Raw genomic sequence first — 20,432 nt, 5'->3', positions numbered from 1 at the left:
TTCCTTCCTTCCTTCCCTCCCTTTATTTCTCCCTTACTTCCTTTCTTTCTTTTTTTCTTTCATAACTTTTTCCTTACTTCATCCATTAATCTGTGTTGTTTAACTTGTGTCCTGGTTTTTCATTTGTATGCATGCGGTTTGAATATAAAGCCTGTTCGTGGTCTGAAAGCACTCTGATACATGTATGTTCCCTTTAAGAAGACAGTGTGTCGATTTTTTTCACATCCTCCCTGAATTTCTTCTATCCTAGTTTTAAAATACCCCTTGTTAAAAGTTCTTGCAAAGTTTACAACAGTTCTGACAGATTTCTGTGCATGTTTATTTGCAGGTTGATTTAGCTACACTCCCTGAAGACGCCTTCTTGAGAGGACAAAACCTTGCCTGCCCTTCGCACATGTAAACTTCATTTGTTTTATGTTGGCCACTTTTGTCAAGAATGATTTCTTGTTACTTTTCTTCGCTCAACATTATGTACAGCGCTTAGAAGGAATTCCATTCGCCCACTCCTTCCATACACCCACTCACACACACGCGCGCAACAACAACAACAAAATCGCTCGAAACATACATATTCTATCATACACTTTCAGCATCATGGCACTCAAAACACAACCGACAAGTGGCATAGTCACATACTCGTAGCTTTAGCAGACAAGTATGCCCAAATCTGAAAGCAAACGACAAGACAACCGTTTTATCTGTGGAAATAAAATCCACACGAATGTTTAACTATAGTTACATGATCAATCGCCCTTCTTGTCCTTCATTTCGATGCGGGAGATGAGATGTCAGTGATATGAGGTGGATTGATGAGTTGATGGGGTTGAAATGGTCAATGTGTGTGTGTGTGTGTGTGTGTGTGTTTGTGTATGTGTGTGTGTGTTTGTATGTATGTGTGTGCGCGCGTGCGTTCGTGTGTGTCTGTGTCTGTGTGTGTGTGTGTGTGTATGTGTGCGTGCTTGCATTGCGTGCGCGCGCGCGTGTGTGTGTGCGTGAGTGTGTGTGTGTGTGTGTGTGTGTGTGTGTGTGTGTGTGTGCGTGTGTGTGTGTGCGTGTGTGTGCATGTGTGTGTACGAGTGCTGTCTGTAAAAGACAAAAGAAAACAACAGAAAAACCTACCATGATACAAAGTCCAGCTCTTGCAGTGGCTGGTCAAGGCGTGTAGGCGAGTTGGACTCTCCCTCAGCCAGGGGGGCACGGGGGGAGGGGCAAGGCGCGTGCACAGCGCGAGGTTGACCACCTGACTCCCCCCTGTCACGTTGCACCCACTCCCGTCCTCCCCGCATCCCCCCTCCCACGTCACGGTCACGTTGACTGTGGTTGCTGCTGTGACGTCACTTGCGTTGACGACTGATGATGACGTCGTTGTGTCGTTGAGGGAGACGTATGTCGTCATGGTGTTCTGAAACACGACAAAAATTGATGATGAGTTAGAATTGTGACGACTAGAAGTTGAATAAAATCTGTGTTTTTTAGGCAAAAAAATAAAATAGTCTGTTTACGGTATCATGACCGACCCTATTTTCTCGCGCGACCCTAGACTTTTTTTAGCATTTGGGGGAAAAAAAAGTCTTAGTTTTTTGGCAAAATAACTTAAAAATATGTTTTTTTGATAAAAAAAAAAAATCCCGACCTACCGACCCTATTATTTTTGCCTATGTTACCGTAAACAGACTATATTTTTTGTATTTGGCCTTAGGGGCTCTTGAAACAAATATGAAGTGATCTGATGACGTGATTGACGTGTTCAGGAAATGACGATATAGGCCTTTGAGCAAGTTTACGTTATGATAAAAGAAAATTATGTCGCCAAACAGCTACCAAAAAATGTGCAGCTGAATATTGATTCGGAAAAAACGCACACGGTGTAACACTGAAGAGGATGTATCTATTTCGTCTCGCAGGACGCAAGTTATCACCGCTATCACAGACAATAAGAGAGAAAGCAAAGGGAGGGTGGTTCGATGGAAACACTTAGTCAACCAAGGAGATGTGACGTGAATGTTTCGCCACTCAGTCAGGGAGGGCCATGATCTACCTTGGGTGTATTTACCAACCAAGAGATGTGACGGGACCGTTTCGCCACTCAGTCAGGGAGGGCCATGATCTACCTTGGGTGTATTGACCAACCGAGGAGCCAAGGTGAGCCGATGGACAGACTTGGCCAACCAAGAGATGTGACGGGACTGTTTCGCCACTCAGTCAGGGAGGGCCATGATCTACCTTGGGTGTATTGGCCAACCACGTAGATGTGATGGGACTGTCTCACCATTCAGCCAGAGGGAGGGCCAATGGACACACGTTGCCAACGGATTTGTTTCGCCAGTCAGTCAGAGAGGGCCACGGTCTACACTGGGGGACAAGCGGGGTGTCTACGTCTGTTGCACTGTTGACAGATGTGGATTAAGGATTCAGTGCATCTCATGCTTGCTGAACTGCTGATTGAAGGAACGAAGATGGGTGGTGGGGAGGGGACAATGCGGGGGAAGGGGAGGTGGGGGGGGAGGGGATGAGGAGTGCAGAAAGACAACTGTATGTTGACAATATGTGGGAATAAAACTCACGTGAGAACGTTTTCATGATCAAGAAAAAGAATAGGAGTAGACGTAGAAACAAAAGGAAACGATCTCACAATCTGTGAAGCAGACACTTAATGACGGACTTACTTGAAAAAGGAAAATAATATAAGAAACAAGAAAAGCCCACAAAAGCTGTTGACAAAAAAATGTGTTCACACTTATGGAAATCAGCAACAGCAGGAGCAAGATGAGCACCAGCAACAACGACAACAGTTTACTGATTCGATTACAACTGAATATCCAGGGGGAAAACATGAAAAAGAAGAAAACAAATAGGAAGAACAGACACACAAAGAGGAAAAGAAAGATGAAGAAAAGACAGAAAGATGAAGAAAGAAAAAAAGAGGCGAGGAAAGAAAGAAACAAAAATTCTTCCGAAAATACACAGCCCAGAATGCAGCTCCATTCTGCCACGAAAGACGCCATAAGATGATTGTGAGATTCACGGCTCAATATAACACCTCGCCAGATCTGAGGAAATGTGACCGGGGCGGAATGACGCTATAAAAGGAGAATGAAATCCTAGAGGGGGCTGCCTATTAATACTTGATGCCATCTAGCTCTTCATTGCACAATACACCATCCCCTCGGCCAAAGATCTGCGTATTGAGAGCGCTGGCTTGCACAGCGGATTGAAGAACAAAATGAAATGAATTTCATAAAGAAAAGGAGTACATTGTAAAAAATTCAGAGAGGCAAATGCAAATTGGTTCGCCGCTCGAGTGCGTGGTTTGTCGCATCCAATCGCCCCGGTTTGTCAGCCCAGTGCACCCAACCTTTTAACTGTGCACACACAACTTCAAAATTCCCCCAGCCTCTCAAAAAGCTTGAAATCGCCCGGTATCACTTTCTTACACGTTCACTCAAGGATCCTTCTTTCCATTCACATCTTTCTCTGCGTGTTCTCCGGTACACAACTAACACAAATGACTCTTTTCGTTCCCCCAGCAGAGAACAGAAGGGCGAAACCCCGCGTGATTTTTGGCTTCAATAACTCCGACCCAATCGGCGGCCAAAACGTGGCCCGCAGTCAACTATCAAATGCCCATGAAACATTTCGCCCTGTCAAGTCGCCCGTTGAAGGAAATAACGCTTGTGGGCACGGCTGAAATGAGAGAAAACCCTGATGTATTTGAACTGGGCAGCGAGAAAAAATTAAAGTGCTCTTTTATCCATTTTTCATTAGAGTCCCAGTGGCAAGCCTTTCTCGGAGCTATGGGAGCTGCCAGCGAAGGGGAAAAGAAGGAGAGAAAGAAAGACAGAGGGACGGGAGGGGCTGCGCGACAAGGGGTGATGGGCTCTATCCACTTTGCCAGAGAACTGTGTGGGGGCTGAGTAAACTCACAGACGCGGGAATCCGCGACATTTTGACAGCACCAATTTGGCTGCTCTCTCGGCCCCAGTCTCGGCAAACCTCGTGGCCTGCACCGCACACATACAGTCGTGACGTTCCTCACTCTTACAGATAGCAATGACGTTCTTCACACAGTCTCGGCAACACTGGCCCGATCCTTACGCACCGATAGCAGTGACGTTCTTCACACAAACTCAACAGCCACGGCGGTCCTCAGGCACAAGAAGCGGTGACGTTCATCACAACTCGGAGAGCGTGTAGAGGCCGTGAGATGACGTGGGGTAGGTGGCGAGTGCAGCGAGAGTGTGACAGCAGTCACGTGATTATGGCCCTTGATGACGACACTTCCGCCCAGGGTTTTAGGGAACCGCTTGTGTTGATAAGACAAGAAGAGCAGAAGCGAAAACAGGGAATGGTGGTAGAGACAATGTGCAAAGCAAACTGATGATGGAGATCCGAGACAGGTTGGAGACAGTGGGGGGGGGGGGGGGGGGGGGGGGGGACAGTCAGCGCAGTCTTGTGTCTCATCTCCGAGTTCGTTGAAGAGGCAGAGAGGCATGTTTCCAACAGCGTACTGTGAATTTCAGGTCTCTCACCATTTCTATCCTGTTCTCAATCTTCTTCAGTTCTCTCTGTGTACGTGTCTCTGTCTGTCTTTCTCGTTCTCTCTGCCCCTCTTTTCCCCTCTTTTTCCCTCATTTCTCTCCCTCTCTCTCCCTCTCTCTCCCTCTCTCTCTCTCCCTCCCGCTCTCTCTCTCACTCTCTCTCTCTCTGTCTTTCTCACCCTCTCTCTCTCTCTCTTGCTCTCTCTCTCTCTCTCTCTCTCTGTCTTTCTGTTCGCCTGTTAATGTAATATGTCTGTCTGTCTGTCTGTCTGTCTGTCTGTCTGTCTGTCTCTCTCTGTCTTTCTTTCTGTTCGCCCGTCAATGTAATATGTCTGTCTGTCTGTGTCTGTCTGTCTGTCTGTCTGTCTCTGTCTGTCTCTGTCTGTCTGTCTCTCTCTCTCTTTCTCTAGATCTCTCTCTCTCTTTCTGTTCGCCTGTTAATGTAATATGTCTGTCTGTCTGTGTCTGTCTGTGTGTTTCTCTCTCTCTCTCTCTCTCTCTCCCCCTCTCTCTCTCTCTCTCTCTGAGCTGGGGTAGGGTGGGGTGGGGTGGGGGGGGGGGGGGTTGGGGGGTGGCTGAATGTGTTATAGAGCGGCCAGTTTTCATCAGCTGGTATTGAAATTGTTAAGTTTTTCTCTAATCGAACTTCAGTTGACATTTCAGTCTTGGAAAATTTAGTTCCGGTGAATGCGACACACTCGTTATTCCATACAATAACAGTTTTGTTACTAGCCAATGAAGGCTTGAGGAAACTGTCAATGGAGCTAATTATACCGGAAGCAGAGCAGGTCATTTTATTTTCAGCAGGGCGAATTACCTGACACTAATTAGAGGTAACGATTAGAATCTGTCTTGAGTGACAGAAAGCAGGGCTACAATTCTTGGACCGTTTTTTGCAGTTCTCAGATTCAGCACAGCTGTTACGAAGCTTTTTTTTTTTACCTCGCTTTCCACTTTGGTCTGGGATGGTGATATAACCAATTTACCGCCCTTCTTTTCCTGTCTTCTTCCGCAATCTGCTCTCCTCCTATGTTTTCTAAAACAATCCTACGTCTTCGGTGACGCTTTTCCCCCGCCTCTGTTATTTTCTTGGACAATCGAACGTCTTGAGCCACCCACGGTGTTTTTTCTTTTCTTGCCCCTTTCTTCCTTAAACTCTGAAATGTTTTGCATCAGCAGCGAGCAGGTTCCATGACAGGCGTGTAGTTTGTGTTTGCAATTCAAACAAAAGTCCTCCACCAGCCCATCGCGGGCCCGCTTCCCCAGGCTGCAAACAAAGGAGATTATCGGGCAGGGGTAGCAAGACTTGCAGCAAAATAGACGACGGCGCAGCTAGAATGAGTTCACTTTGTTTTTCTTGTGTCGTTCAATTTCACTGCCGCGACAGGGCGAGATTCTCCGATGGAGCCGGCACCAAAGTATCCCAGCCCATGCCTCTACTGTGCACAGCGGGCCAGAAAAGAAACATGATTTAAATTCGTCTTCAATCTATTAAAGGCGGATCGTCTTCCAATGTCCCCCTGCTTCCAGCCTCCCCCTCACCCCATCTCCCATCACATTTTCCCGAGGAATTGCGCATTTAGACGCCGATCAATTACGGGCCTTGAAGGAGCTCTCCGATGCGGGAGAGACACAATGTCAATGGCTGCCGATCTTTGCCAGCCCCGATGACCGAGGGATCGATGTGATTGCGCGCACCTCAGGCACCCCCTGCAATAATTAACGGTGGACTGGGCAAAAACCAAAGCCCCCGCTAACGAGAACTCAGCCGATTGCTTGACCAGAAGCAGGTCACCGGAGTCATCCGAGTCACTTCATTAGACCCGCGCCCGTTTCAATTTCACAGTCTTGCTTTCCTTGAGTGGGGCCGACTAACGTTCCGTCCTCCTGCAGCATAGTGTCTTCTCCTTCTTCTGCATCGTCCATCTTGCAGCATAACGTCTTCTCCTTCTTCTGCATCGTCCATCTTGCAGCATAACGTCTTCTCCTTCTTCTCGGCTTCGTCCATCCTGCAGCATAGTTTCTTCTCCTTCTTCTGCTTCGTCCATTCTGCAGCATAGCGTCTTCTCCTTCTTCTGTTTCGTCCATCCTGCATCATAGCGTCTTCTCCTTCTTCTGCTTCGTCCATCTTGCATCATAGTGTCTTCTCCTTCTTCTGCTTCGTCCATCCTGCAGCATAGTGTCTTCTCCTTCTTCTGCATCGTCCATCTTGCAGCATAGCGTCTTCTACTTCTTCTGCTTCGTCCATCCTGCATCATAGCGTCTTCTCCTTCTTCTGCTTCGTCCATCCTGCATCATAGCGTCTTCTCCTTCTTCTGCTTCGTCCATCCTGCAGCATAGTTTCTTCTCCTTCTTCTGCTTCGTCCATCCTGCATCATAGCGTCTTCTCCTTCTTCTGCTTCGTCCATCCTGCATAATAGTGTCTTCTCCTTCTTCTGCTTCGTCCATCCTGCATCATAGCGTCTTCTCCTTCTTCTGCTTCGTCCATCCTGCATCATAGCGTCTTCTCCTTCTTCTGCTTCGTCTATCCTGCAGCTTAACGTCTTCTCCTTCTTCTGCTTCGTCAACCCTGCAGCATAGCGTCTTCTCCTTCTTCTGCTTCGTCCATCCTGCAGCTTAACGTCTTCTCCTTCTTCTGCTTCGTCAACCCTGCAGCATAGCGTCTTCTCCTTCTTCTGCTTCGTCCATCCTGCAGCTTAACGTCTTCTCCTTCTTCTGCTTCGTCAACCCTGCAGCATAGCGTCTTCTCCTTCTTCTGCTTCGTCCATCCTGCAACATAGTTTCTTCTCCTTCTTCTGCTTCGTCCATCCTGCAGCATAGCGTCTTCTCCTTCTTCTGGTTCGTCCATCCTGCATAATAGTGTCTTCTCCTTCTTCTGCTTCGTCCATTCTGCAGCATAGCGTCTTCTACTTCTTCTGCTTCGTCCATCCTGCATCATAGCGTCTTCTCCTTCTTCTGCTTTGTCTATCCTGCAGCTTAACGTCTTCTCCTTCTTCTGCTTCGTCAACCCTGCAGCATAGCGTCTTCTCCTTCTTCTGCTTCGTCCATCCTGCATCATAGCGTCTTCTCCTTCTTCTGCTTCGTCCATCCTGCAGCATAGCGTCTTCTCCTTCTTCTGCTTCGTCCATCCTACAGCATAGTGTCTTCTCCTTCGTTCCGTCCATCCTGCAGCATAGTGTCTTCTCCTTCGTTCCGTCCATCCTGCAGCATAGTGTCTTCTCCTTCGTTCCGTCCATCCTGCAGCATAGTGTCTTCTCCTTCGTTCCGTCCATCCTGCAGCATAGTGTCTTCTCCTTCGTTCCGTCCATCCTGCAGCATAGTGTCTTCTCCTTCGTTCCGTCCATCCTGCAGCATAGTGTCTTCTCCTTCGTTCCGTCCATCCTGTAGCATAGCGTCTTCTTCTTCTCCTGCTTCGTCCTCCTGCGGCAAAGAGACCTCTAGACTCCCCTAAAGGTTAGAGGATTGACACATTTTGGCAGGGTGCGGAGATTGAGTGAACGATGTCCGACGTTGAGAGAAAATAAGCTGAAAGAAGAAGCGACCCGGCTGAGCTGCGCATTTACGATGGCATTCGGGAAAAAATCAAACAAGAAATTGGACGGCTTGCTGGTTGCGTTGCTGATTACAATTGATTTTTGTCGTTTTCATTGTAAACGGTGATTTAGAGATTGTAGAATGCATACATTCTGAACAGTTTTGCTCTTGGTTCACCCAGAGATTGGGGACTAAATTCATTCTGAATAGTTTTGCTCTTGGTTCACCCAGAGATTGGGGACTAAATTCATTCTGAATAGTTTTGCTCTTGGTTCACCCAGAGACTGGGGACTAAATTCATTCTGAACAGTTTTGCTCTAGGTTCACCCAGGGATTGGGGACTAAATTCATTCTGAATAGTTTTGCTCTTGGTTCACCCAGGGATTGGGGACTAAATTCATTTTGAATAGTTTTGCTCTTGGTTCACCCAGAGATTGGGGACTAAATTCATTCTGAACAGTTTTACTCTTGGTTCACCCAGAGATTGGGGACTAAATTCATTCTGAATAGTTTTGCTCTTGGTTCACCCAGAGATTGGGGACTAAATTCATTCTGAATAGTTTTGCTCTTGGTTCACCCAGAGATTGGGGACTAAATTCATTCTGAATAGTTTTACTCTTGGGTCACCCAGGGATTGGGGACTAAATTCATTCTGAATAGTTTTGCTCTTGGTTCACCCAGAGATTGGGGACTAAATTCATTCTGAACAGTAGTTTTACTCTTGCTACATCCAGCATAATTCAACGTTCTTTTCTTCTTCATTGAAAAACCACTCCATGTTTTTCTCCCCTTCATTCCATCTCTTTAAGTCTAAAGAGAAGAAAATGACTTTCATTTGTGAAAGCAAATAACATTGATCAGTAAGGTCTGAAGTTCAAATCTACGAAAGTAGATAAACAGCTTGAGAAATAGGGTGTTTTAAGCAGATTGTGACACGTCTGTATGTAAACATGAAATAGTCGCACCAATTCGGCATTTAAACCAAAAAGGTGTTATGCCCCTTGCAGCATCACTCCCACTTGTCAAAAGTTATGCACCTAACAGGACGTAAAACGTTTTCTATCAATTGGTTAAACATACAGTACCAGACCCACTACGGTGACGATAATCCCACAACGATGACGAACAATCGAACAAACTGTGAAGATAGAAAACGCGTTGTTGCACAAGTCGTAAGGAATGCACGGAACATGCAGCCACAGGAGAGAAGCGAAAAGAAAAGAAAGTATCAGTGAACGACAGATTAGGAAGAGACAGACATAAACCCAGAATAAGACAACCCAGGATTGGGTGTAAAATCGCAATTTAACCCAGCCACACACAAAAACACGGGACGTCAACTGAAGAACCTCACACCCAGCCAAAAAAGCGGCCGCAATATTCCCTCCGTTCTTGCAGCACTCTCAGCCTCGTAAACCCCTTGCGCGCTGCGATTGTTTGAACCCGAGCTATTTGCGCCAAAAAATCATTACAGGTTATGAAAAGCAGAGTAATTCCGGTTCAAAGGGGTCCGAGGGTTCTGACCTGGACCCGCAAGCCTCATCAATCACGGGGAGGGAGGGAGCGAGCACAGCCTTGGGAACGAGGAGCGTGTGCATGTCATCAGACTGCATTCAGCGTTCCCGTGCTTTGAGGACCCTGGCCCTGTGTTTGCTGGGAGCGGGGCGGCTGCTGTGGTGCAAGTCCCACTGGGCTCTCCACTCACTTCAGTCAGTCACCTTCCCTCGCCAATTACCACACCTCCTCTCTCCGTTCTGCCTCGCTAACAGTCTCTTCTTAAGTCCTCACTTTTGGTGGTAAAAAGAGGAGAAAAAAGAAAGGTTTGGGGATGGAGAGGAACGAGGAGGAGGAGGAGGAGGAGGAGGAGAGAGAGAGAGAGAGAGAGAGAGAGAGAGAGAGAGAGAGAGAGAGAGAGAGAGAGGCAGAGAGAGAGAGAGAGAGAGAGAGAGAGAGAGAGAGAGAGAGAGAGAGAGAGAGAGAGAAACTCTCTTCGTGGCATTGGAGATGATTGCATGTTAGCGACAAGAACTCTTTCCTCTCGCTGGCTCGCTCCCCACGTCCTCACTACTCGGGAAAAAGAAGAGAGAGAGAGAGAGAGAGAGAGAGAGAGAGAGAGCGAGCGACAGAGAGAGTGAGTAAAAAAATGTCCCTGTCCAGGGAGATGATTGTATGTCAGCGGCAAGAACTACTTCCTCTCGCCGAGGACTGCTTACTTCCCCTGGCGAGTCGCGCTCCATCCGGGTCCAGGACTCAAGGGCCGTAATTAGCGCTGTTGGACAATGAAGGTGTTCTCCCTTTGATGGAACAGGGAGAGCGATCAGAGCGTGGGAAGCTGGGCAGCTGCAGCTCAGGCCATCCCCTCCTCGTTCCAAAAATCCCATGAATATTTTTTTGCTCTAAATCACTCCGCCAAGAAAGGAAACACAATTTCTGAAAATTGTTCCCGGATGAGGCCAAAAATGGGATCACTGCTTCCTCTTGATCGGGCTCAATCTTCAAGGCAAAACAGGAGTTTTGTTTTGCCTCACCCTCTCTGCGCTCCTCCAGACAAAGCGTGGTGTCATTTCCTCGACAGGAAGAAGATAATGGACAAAAAGCAAGAAACACAAGTGCTCCCATCTTGAAGCGTTCCGAGGAGGGGTGATCGGGCGGCCAGTATCGATTTCTTCGCGATGGGTTTTGTCTAACGAAGAAAGACTCAGAATTTACAGAAATTTCGCCGCGATTGTTTGTGTCACTTGAAACAGAGTAGCGAAATGAAAAAAACATTTGTCATCGTTCCTTTACGTGTGTTAATCAAACGTCGTACAAGCCGCGGTGAAGCGTTTCACTGGATTATCTTTGAGTTGGCACTCTGTCCACTAAGTGTTTCCAATAAATTGGCAAATGAAACCATGGTCCAACACAAACGCAAAGCACTTCAGAAAAAAACCCGTTAAAAAGTACCTGCTTACCGTTAGAAGGCTGATGCCCAGAGCCGGTGTGCAGGAGTCGAGTTTTGATAATTTAGGGCGGGATAAAGTGTATTGAGGGTTAAGTTGATCACGGACTGAAGTCTCAAAGCAGGACTCTTGCATACCGGCTCTGGACAACAAACTCGAAGAGAGAGAGTCGCTGGTCAGTTTCAAAATAGTACCGAGAAGAGTAAACGAAATGCTATCGCTAATGAAATTCTAGTCATTAATGAAAGTAAACAACAACACAAATACAACAACAACAACAACAACAACAACAGCAGCAAAAATACAACAACAACAACAACAACAACAACAACAACAACAACAACAACAACAACAACAGTGCAAACTTTAAATAAGGCTGAACAATAAAACCATGTGAAAGTCGAGAGCAGCGAAAGAGGCTGAGTTTGGGATGTCGAGGGATGGATGGAGGAGGAAGAGGAGGAGGGAGGGGGAGGGGAGGAGGGGGGTTGGCGTGGGTAGGGTGCCGGGGATTGAGGATGTCATAAACACTTAGTCACAGACGGCCGCGTCATCTACACCTAATCCCGCTACCGTTAATCCCGACCGGTCCGCAGACAAATCACCATAGCAATGGAACACCCAGACTCACCAGATGACCTCCCCTACGAAGAGTTTTCTCCCTTGCCACCATGACGAAGTGCGAATAATTAAGATAGCCAGCATTCTTGCTGTGCCTAATTAACATAGGCTACTGGGTTCATGTCAGTCACCTTCGTACCTTCATTAGTATTCTATATCATGACGTCAACACCTGTTTTATTATGCGTGTTTACATTTCAAATAATTATGCCAAGCATTGTCAACGATAAGGGCTAACAGCACGACAGAAAGTATTTATAGCATTGGTAACCTCTATTACGGTATCATTGTTTCTGTCAAATATCTTCACAAACCTATTTAAATAATGACGTTGGGTTCTGCTTGTCGGGGGCATTTTTACATTCAAGAAAATTATACAATATCATTGATTAGTATTATATAGAAAGCACGAAACATGCGCAAACAGTTAATTACATTAGCATCAGTCATCATGTTTTCGTTTATTGAACTAGTGATTATATGCACGGTGCATTCATTAGCATCAGTCGTCATGTTATCGTTAATAACCTAGTGATTATATGCACGTATTGCGAGTAATCACGCAACAACCACCGGGGGCCGACGGCGCAACATCTGTCCGTGCAGCTAAACAATGTCTGCACCTCGCAGACTGCGCAACCTGTCATATTACCCAATATTGACGGACTGTGTGATGATATCTTCTGCTATGGTCTGTTGAGACAGTGATATCAAAATCGAGACCGGAGGTCGAGATTTTGATATCACTGTCGAAACAGACCAATAGCAGAAGATATCATCACACAGTCAGTCAATCTATATATATATACGACTAGTGTCTGTGTGTCTGTGTGTCTGTCTGTGTGTCTGTGCGCGATGCGCGGCCAAGGTTCTCGATGGATCTGTTTCAAATTTGGTGATCATATTCAGGTACACCCTGGACACAACCTGGTCGATGAGATATTTCAACACGTGCTCTCAGCGCGCAGCGCGGAACCGATTTTGGTTCCACCTCAGCTATTTTGGTTCCACCTCAGCTTACCCGGGCCCCCATACCGACACACCATAGCCGCTACACCACATCACAACGCCAAAGTTCTCGGTGGATCTTTTTCAAATTTGGACACCGTATTCAGCTACACCCCGGACACAATATCATCGATGAGATATTTCAACACGTGCTCTCAGCGCGCAGCGCTAAACTCATTTTCGTTTTTGTGTTCATTTCACCATTATAAGTAACTCTTCCTTATCTTCTCCAGTGTTTGGCGTTTATCTCCCTTCCTTCGTGTGGCTTTCCCGTTCAGTTGTAAGTTACTATTATTTTTAGAATGTCACTGCGCTGTCCACTGCGCTGTCCACAACGCTTCCCTTGCACCCGTAAGTTGTTCTTACTGTCAAAGTGAAAAGGTCGAATCAATTTATAGCCACGCGAAAAATACACTCTCACCTATCTCTATATATTTATAGATACAGATATGCATATATATATACGGCTTCTCTGTGTGTGTGTGTGTTTGTGTGTGTGTGTGGGCAAAAACCTATGTATTATAGAGTTCTGTTTGTGATGGGGTCTAGCGGCTTTTGTCTGTCTGTATGTTCTGGCATGTGAGAAGCCACAGCAGATGATATAGGGCTAAAAAATAAGCTCTAAAATTCTCAATCCCGTTTGACAGGACTTCGCCTTTCAAAGGTGATTGTGGTGAACCGCCACGCTGTCTGTCTCTGTCGCGCCGTTCACCCCAAATTCCCGTTTCTGAGGTACTATTTTTAGAATGTCACTGCGCTGTCCAGAACGCTTCCCTTGCACCCGTAAGTTGTTCTTACTGTCAAAGTGAAAAGGTCGAATCAATTTATAGCCACGCAAAAAATACACTCTCACCTATCTCTATATATTTATAGATATAGATATACATATATATATATACGGCTTCTCTGTGTGTGTGTTTGTGTGTGTGTGTGTGTGTGGGAAAAAACCTGTTGATTGTAGAGTTCTGTTTGTGATGGGGTCTAGCGGCTTTTGTCTGTCTGTATGTTCTGGCATTTGAGAAGCCACAACAGATAATATAGGGCTAAGAAATAAGCTCTAAAATTCTCAATCCCGTTTGACAGGACTTCGCTTGCAGAGGTGATTGTGATGAACCGCCACGCTGTCTGTCTCTGTCTCGCGATTCACCCCGGCGAAGCCGGGTATTCCTCTAGTGTTAAATATATTGCTAATTCTCTGGACATTTTGTATTTTCTGTAAAGAAATTACAAAAGTATTTGTCTCAAATTTGGCTGTTCCATATCCCTCCCTCTGATTATTATTTCTTTTTGTTCACTCTTTTTTTGTACTTTTCAGTATTTAAAAATGTCTTTTCTTTCAAAAAGTCTTTAGTCACTTGCTCAACCAAATTCTGGGATCATTACATTGTCATATATATTTGTTTATTTTTAGATTTAGGTGTTTTTGTTTTTAAAGTGGGGAAGCAATAAAGAGGTCGTCGATATCAAAACTGATATCGACGGAAATGTCGTCGATATCACTTTTACAATGAGCTCAGTTTTGCCCAATTGACCAATGGAAATCCACGTAACATATGAAATAGCAATATTCAAAGATAATTACCCCCACAACATCGTCAGCTACTCCCCTGCCTGATGCAACGTAGCTGATTGCGTCTGGATAAATGCAACACTGGGCTTCCAACATAAGATCGTCGCTTTCTGTTGCTTGTTCTCGACACGTCATACGTTTCGGGAACCAGCGCTTCACGCACGCACATGCACGCACGCACGCATGCATGCATGCACGCACGCACGCACGCACACACACACACACACACACACACACACGCACACACACACACACACACTAACCACAAAAAGCGATGACGTTTTGAACTTAAAAAAAAAAGGAAAAAAAGTGCAGACGCTATTTCACAAGCAGCAGAGATATTAGACACGTTTTGTCCATATTGTAAACGATAACGATTTTCGGGCACTTCCGCATGCGCACACGAGGTTTCTAACGTTGTAAATCCGACGGCGGCATATGCAAAGTGCTGGATTTCCTCGACAACGTACTGACCGGCTGATGCTTGCTTTGCTGTTGGGGAAGCAAGCCCAATTTCTCACCACAGGATCGATGATAACATGTAATGGGAAAGCCTCATCCCTTCCCCGTACCCCCTTTCTGTCAAAATAATATCATACACAGCCAGTTGCCAAAGCGTTCAAAGATCTTGTCTTTTTATCTCATGCTCTGCATCGGGCTGCACTTTCCTCTTCCAAACAGAGAGGGATGGGGTGGGGGTGGGGGGTGGGGGGGGGAGGCAAGAAGAAAAGAAAAATTAGAGAGAGAAAAAAAACCTGTGAGCGACAAGAAGGCCATGTATGCGCCGCAGGCTCAAGACTTGAAAGCAGTATTTCCGTTTCTTCGTCGCCATTTTTGATAATGGTAGTTTAACAAGTGTTCTCATATATATAGCCATTTCAACCTTTTATCTGATGTTTTCAACAGCTTATAACACATTAAACTCTAGATATGAAATAAAGGTTGTCGTGGATAAAAGTGAACATGTGATGCGAACATTCAAATAATATTTACGAAACAATCCCCTCTCAAACAGGGGTCTCGAGATAATGACGTAGACAAACCATGCGCATTATGAAGTAAGAATGACGTCGCCAGATGATGTGTGCTGTGCATGAAATCACAGCAATGACCTAACATCATGCAGCATCATGTATTTCCATAAATAAACAGGACAACAATGTCGTGTCTGATTGAAACGTCAATTGCTTGGATGCACGTGCATACTCATCTTTCATTTTTTTCTATAATCTTTCGATTTTTTTTTCTCTCCATTTCTTTTAATCAACTTTCACTTCAGCGTGACACAGCAAATGATCGGGATTCGCCTTTGAACATGTCTGTCAATATAGTTTTTACGCCCGACGGGATTCCAATCGACATGCTATGGTGACTGACATTGCTTTGCTTTATTCGTATTTCTTCTTTTCTTCGTGCAATTTGTCCGTGATTTTCAATGAATAGAGCTAATTTTCAACTGAATTTCTCATCAACAAGCCAAAGATGGGTTTTTTCTTTTCTTTATTTCCCGAGGGCAGATTCATTTAAAGAACGTTTTGCATGCGATTACACATGACAAATATCATGCTATAATAAATCTTTAATTAGTTAAAGCTTGCGTTACGTACTACGTCTTGAATTAGTTAAAAGCCAGTGATGCTTTATATTATTTCATTCTATTGCAATTTATTTTATTTCGTTTCAATTCGTTTTAGTTTATTTGATTTTTGTTAACCAAGCGACACTATTCGAAAGGAAAATATGCGTGTTTTGGTAACTGGTGACAATTTGTACCACCACCAAGCCTTCTTCCCTAAAAAAAAAAAGTGATTGAACTCTTGTATATACAAACATGGGGAGTTGCAAGGGGGTGCCAGTTCACTACTTTCGCTTTGGACCTCTTTCTTTTCTTTCTTTCTTTATTTGGTGTTTAACGTCGTTTTCAACCATTCAAGGTTATATCGCGACGGGGAAAGGGGGGAGATGGGATAGGGGAAAGGGGGGAGATGGGATAGGGGAAAGGGGGGAGATGGGATAGAGCCACTTGTTAATTGTTTCTTGTTCACAAAAGCACTAATCAAAAAATTGCTCCAGGGGCTTGCAACGTAGTACAATATATGACCTTACTGGGAGAATGCAAGTTTCCAGTACAAAGGACTTAACATTTCTTACATACTGCTTGACTAAAATCTTTACAAACATTGACTATATTCTATACAAGAAACACTTAACAAGGGTAAAAGGAGAAACAGAACCGTTAGTCGCCTCTTACGACATGCTGGGTAGCATCGGGTAAATTCTTTCTCGTCCCAACCAATATGGGACTCCCCCTAACCCACGGGGCTTTGGACCTCCACTCACAATATTCCTTTCTTTTTACCCTCTTGTAATCATGACCCCTCCCCCACCCTTTCACTCCGTCTCTCCGCCTTCTATAACACTTTTGTTTACATAATAGCGTTGATGTCCATATGAAAAGTGTTTCAAACTTTTTGGAAGCTTTTATGGCGAAATGGAAGACGTTAAAACGAAATAACTTTTTTTTTTTTTTTTTTTTTTAAGGAAGGAGGAAATCAAAAGAAAGAAAGAAAAAATCTTCGTGAACCTGTCAGAGTGAAAATTAGATTTTGTGTACAAAATTTGAATACTCGGGATAAGGCCCCCAGTTTGATAAAAAGTCGTCGGGTTTTGCTCGCCTTTTCCTGCCGTCATTCCATTAGCAATGAAATTACATTCCGTGAAGTGCCACTCACTGTCACAGCGTAATGTGTGTCTAATGCTTCCCGTGGGCTTCTCTGTCTCTCTCTGTCTCCCTCTGTCTCTGTCTACCTGTCTCTGTCTGTCTGTCTGCCTGTCTGTCTGTCTGTATTTTTCTACCTTTGTCTGTCTCTCTTTCTCTGTCTGTCTCTTTTTACCCTCACTGGCAATTTATCTCTATGTTTTTTGTACATTTAGTCAAGTTTTGACTAAATGTTTTAAAATAGAGGGGGAATCGAGACGAGGGTCGTGGTACTGTGTGTCTGTGTGTGTGTGTGTGTTTGTGTGTCTGTCTGTGCGTATGTGTGTGTAGAGCGATTCAGACTAAACTACTGGACCGATCTTTATGACATTTGACATGAGAGTTCCTGGGAATGATATCCCCGGACTTTTTTTCATGTTTTCGATAAATACCTTTGATGACGTCATATCCGGCTTTTTGTAAAAGTTGAGGCGGCACTGTCACACCCTCATTTTTCAATCAAATTGATTGAAATTTTGGCCAAGCATTCTTCGACAAAGGCCGGACTTTGGTATTGCTTTTCACCTTGGTGGCTTAAAAACTAATGAATGAGTTTGGTCATTAAAAATCGGAAACTTGTAATTAAAATTATACCGCCCTGATATGGCTCTTCGTGGTCGGCTGGGCGTTAAGCAAACAAACAAACAAACAAACAAAATTAAAATTATTTTTTTTATTAAACGATCCAAAAACAAATTCATCTTATTCTTCATTATTTTCTGATTCCAAAAACATATACATATGTTATATTTGGATTACAAACAAGCTCTGAAAATTAAAAATATGAAAATTATGATTAACATTAATTTTCCGAAATCGATTTTAAAACAATTTCTTCTTATTCCTTGTCGGTTCCTGATTCCAAAAACATATAGATATGATATGTTTGGATTAAAAACAAACTCAGTAAGCTAAAAAGAATAGACATACAGAAAAGCTCAGCGCGACCACTACCGCACTATTCCGCATGGCTTGTCGATTTCACTGCCTTTACCACGAGCGGTGGACTGAGGAAACTACGAGTATGTGGTCTTGCTGAAAAAAAGCAGTGCGTTCAGTTTCATTCTGTGAGTTCGACAGCTTGACTAAATGTTGTTATTTCGCCTTAGGCGACTTGTTTTATCTATCTCTCTATGTGTCCGTCTCTGTCTCTCTAACTTCACTCTCTCCCAGTTATTCTCATTTTTACATTTAGTCAAGTTTTGACTAAATGTTTTAACATAGAAGAGGAATCGAGACGAGGGTCGTGGTGTATGTGTGTGTGTGTGTGTGTGTGTGTGTGTGTGTGTGTGTGTGTGTGTGTGTGTGTGTGTGTGTGTGTGTGTGTGTGTGTGTGTGTGTGTGTGTGTGTGTCTGTGTGTGTCTGTGTGTGTCTGTGTGTGTGTGTAAAGCGATTCAGAGTAAACTACTGGACCGATCTTTATGAAATTTGACATGAGAGTTCCTGGGTATGATATCCCCAGACAAATTTTCATTTTTTCTATAAATGTCTTTGATGACGTCATATCCGGCTTTTTGTAAAAGTTGAGGCGGCACTGTCACACCCTCATTTTTCAATCAAATTGATTGAAATTTTGGCCAAGCATTCTTCGACAAGGGCCGGACTTTGGTATTGGATTTCAGCTTGGAGGCTTAACAATTAATTAATGACTTTGGTCATTAAAAATCTGAAAATTGTAATTAAAATTATTTTTTTATAAAACGATCAAAAATTACGTTCATTTTATGTTTCATCATTTTCTGATTCCAAAAACATATCAATATGCTATATTTGGATTAAAAACAAGCTCTGAAAATTAAAAATATAAAAATTATTATTAAAGTTAAATTTCCGCAATCGAATTAAAAACTATTTCACCTTCTTCCTTGTTGGTTTCTGATTCCAAAAACATATAGATATGATATGTTTGGATTAAAAACACGCTCAAAAAGTTAAAATGAAGAGAGGCACAGAAAAGCGTGCTATGCAGAACAGCGCAACCACTACCGCGCTAAACAGGCTCATCAATATCACTGCCTTTTGCACTACGGTCATTGTGAACAAATGCAGTGCGTTTAGTTTCATTCTGTGAGTTCCACAGCTTGACTAAATGTAGTAATTTCGCAATACGCGACTTGTTTTGTTTGATATTGCTCTCTTCATCTCACTCTTTCCGTCGCTCTCAATGTCATTTTCTCTCTCCCTGTATCTATTACTCTCTCTCTCTCTCTCTCTCTCTCTCTCTCTCTCTCTCTCTCTCTCTCTCTCTCTCTCTTTCTCCCTATCTCTCTCTCTCTCTCTCTCTCTCTCTCTCTCTCTCTCTCTCTCTCTCTCTCTCTCTCTCTCTCTCTCTCTCTCTCTCTCTCTCTCTCATCTTTTTCAAACGTCTTCTAGATCTGTGTTCTTCTTCCTTCTTCCCAGATATTTCCTCTTTGTTGCTGGTGGTGACAGACCCTTTTATTTGCAGGGAAGGGGGCGAGAAATACTATTAGAAAAGCCGATTTTTTGCTCCATTAGAATCGGCAAAAACGCCGGGGCTTCGGAGGGGGAAAGAAGAGATTTGAAATGCATAGGGGTCAGGAAAAGAGACGGGGATTTGCATTTTCAGGGATTCCAGCGGCAGAGCTGAGGGAACAATGCCTGCTTTCACAAGAGGCGAAAGTGTTATAGCGGAACACGGCGTCGACAAGTGTTTTATTGATGGGGTTGGGGGGAGGAGGGGGTTGGGGGGATGTTGGTGTCGACGTGTGTTTTATCGATGGGGTAAGACACAGCAGAAAAGAAGGGCGAACGGCGCGACGAAAGCGGGCACTGAAAGAGAAAGAGAGGAGCAAGATAAATGGCATTAATTTCAAGGCGCATGTTTCGTTCTCGCCGCTATCGATCACCTTTGCATGGATTCCGCGGTTTCCTTTCTGATGGGGCTCGCAAACACCGCGTTTTTGTCCCCTTTGTCCCGCCATACTCCGCTGCCTAAAGCACGGGGCCGAGACGCTCTGTGATGAAGTACGGAAGGCGAGCGGTGCCACAACAAAGGCGGGTGTTGTGGTGAGGCATGTCATCGATTACCAGCCACAAGTTCACCAATCAGACACCAAACACTCCAGCCTGGGAGCGAGACAAAGAGAAGCTGTAGAGAAACGTGAGTGAGAGCATGAAAGTAGTGATGCTCTTCTGGGTGTCGTGTTTCATCGCACTGAAACGACCTTTTCTGATCGACTGGCCCTTCACTGGGATCGCCTGTACTTCTGTGGTACACAGTCATGTACTTTGTATTCATGAACATTGCCGTGCAGTGCTGTCGGAGTCTGTTTTTGTTTTGTTTTGTATGTTTGCTTACCTGTTCTTTTTGTTTGCCATCTACAATTATGCCGTACAGTGCGAATGCAGGAGATATGGCCTATTCTAAGAAGACTATACCCACCTTTTGTACAGAAGAACATTATTGAGTTAGACGGACCAGTGCGGATATGTGAATCTG

At 44.5% G+C, this 20,432-nt stretch overlaps 1 protein-coding gene across 1 annotated transcript in view; it reads right to left on the bottom strand.

The window, feature by feature from the left end:
• LOC138952736 (uncharacterized) overlaps positions 1 to 20,432 on the bottom strand; it is a 141,946-nt gene that overhangs the window by 26,692 nt on the left and 94,822 nt on the right. Inside the window, exon 3 of the mRNA XM_070324453.1 lies at positions 1,120 to 1,402. Coding sequence (XP_070180554.1) covers positions 1,120 to 1,396 — 277 coding nt within the window. The 5' untranslated portion in view covers positions 1,397 to 1,402. The remainder of the gene's footprint in view (positions 1 to 1,119; positions 1,403 to 20,432) is intronic.

Source organism: Littorina saxatilis, linkage group LG17, assembly GCF_037325665.1.
Source record: "Littorina saxatilis isolate snail1 linkage group LG17, US_GU_Lsax_2.0, whole genome shotgun sequence".
NCBI lineage: Eukaryota > Metazoa > Mollusca > Gastropoda > Littorinimorpha > Littorinidae > Littorina > Littorina saxatilis.
The sequence above is the reverse complement of the archived record's forward strand: the minus strand, read 5'-3'. Positions and strand labels throughout refer to the sequence as shown.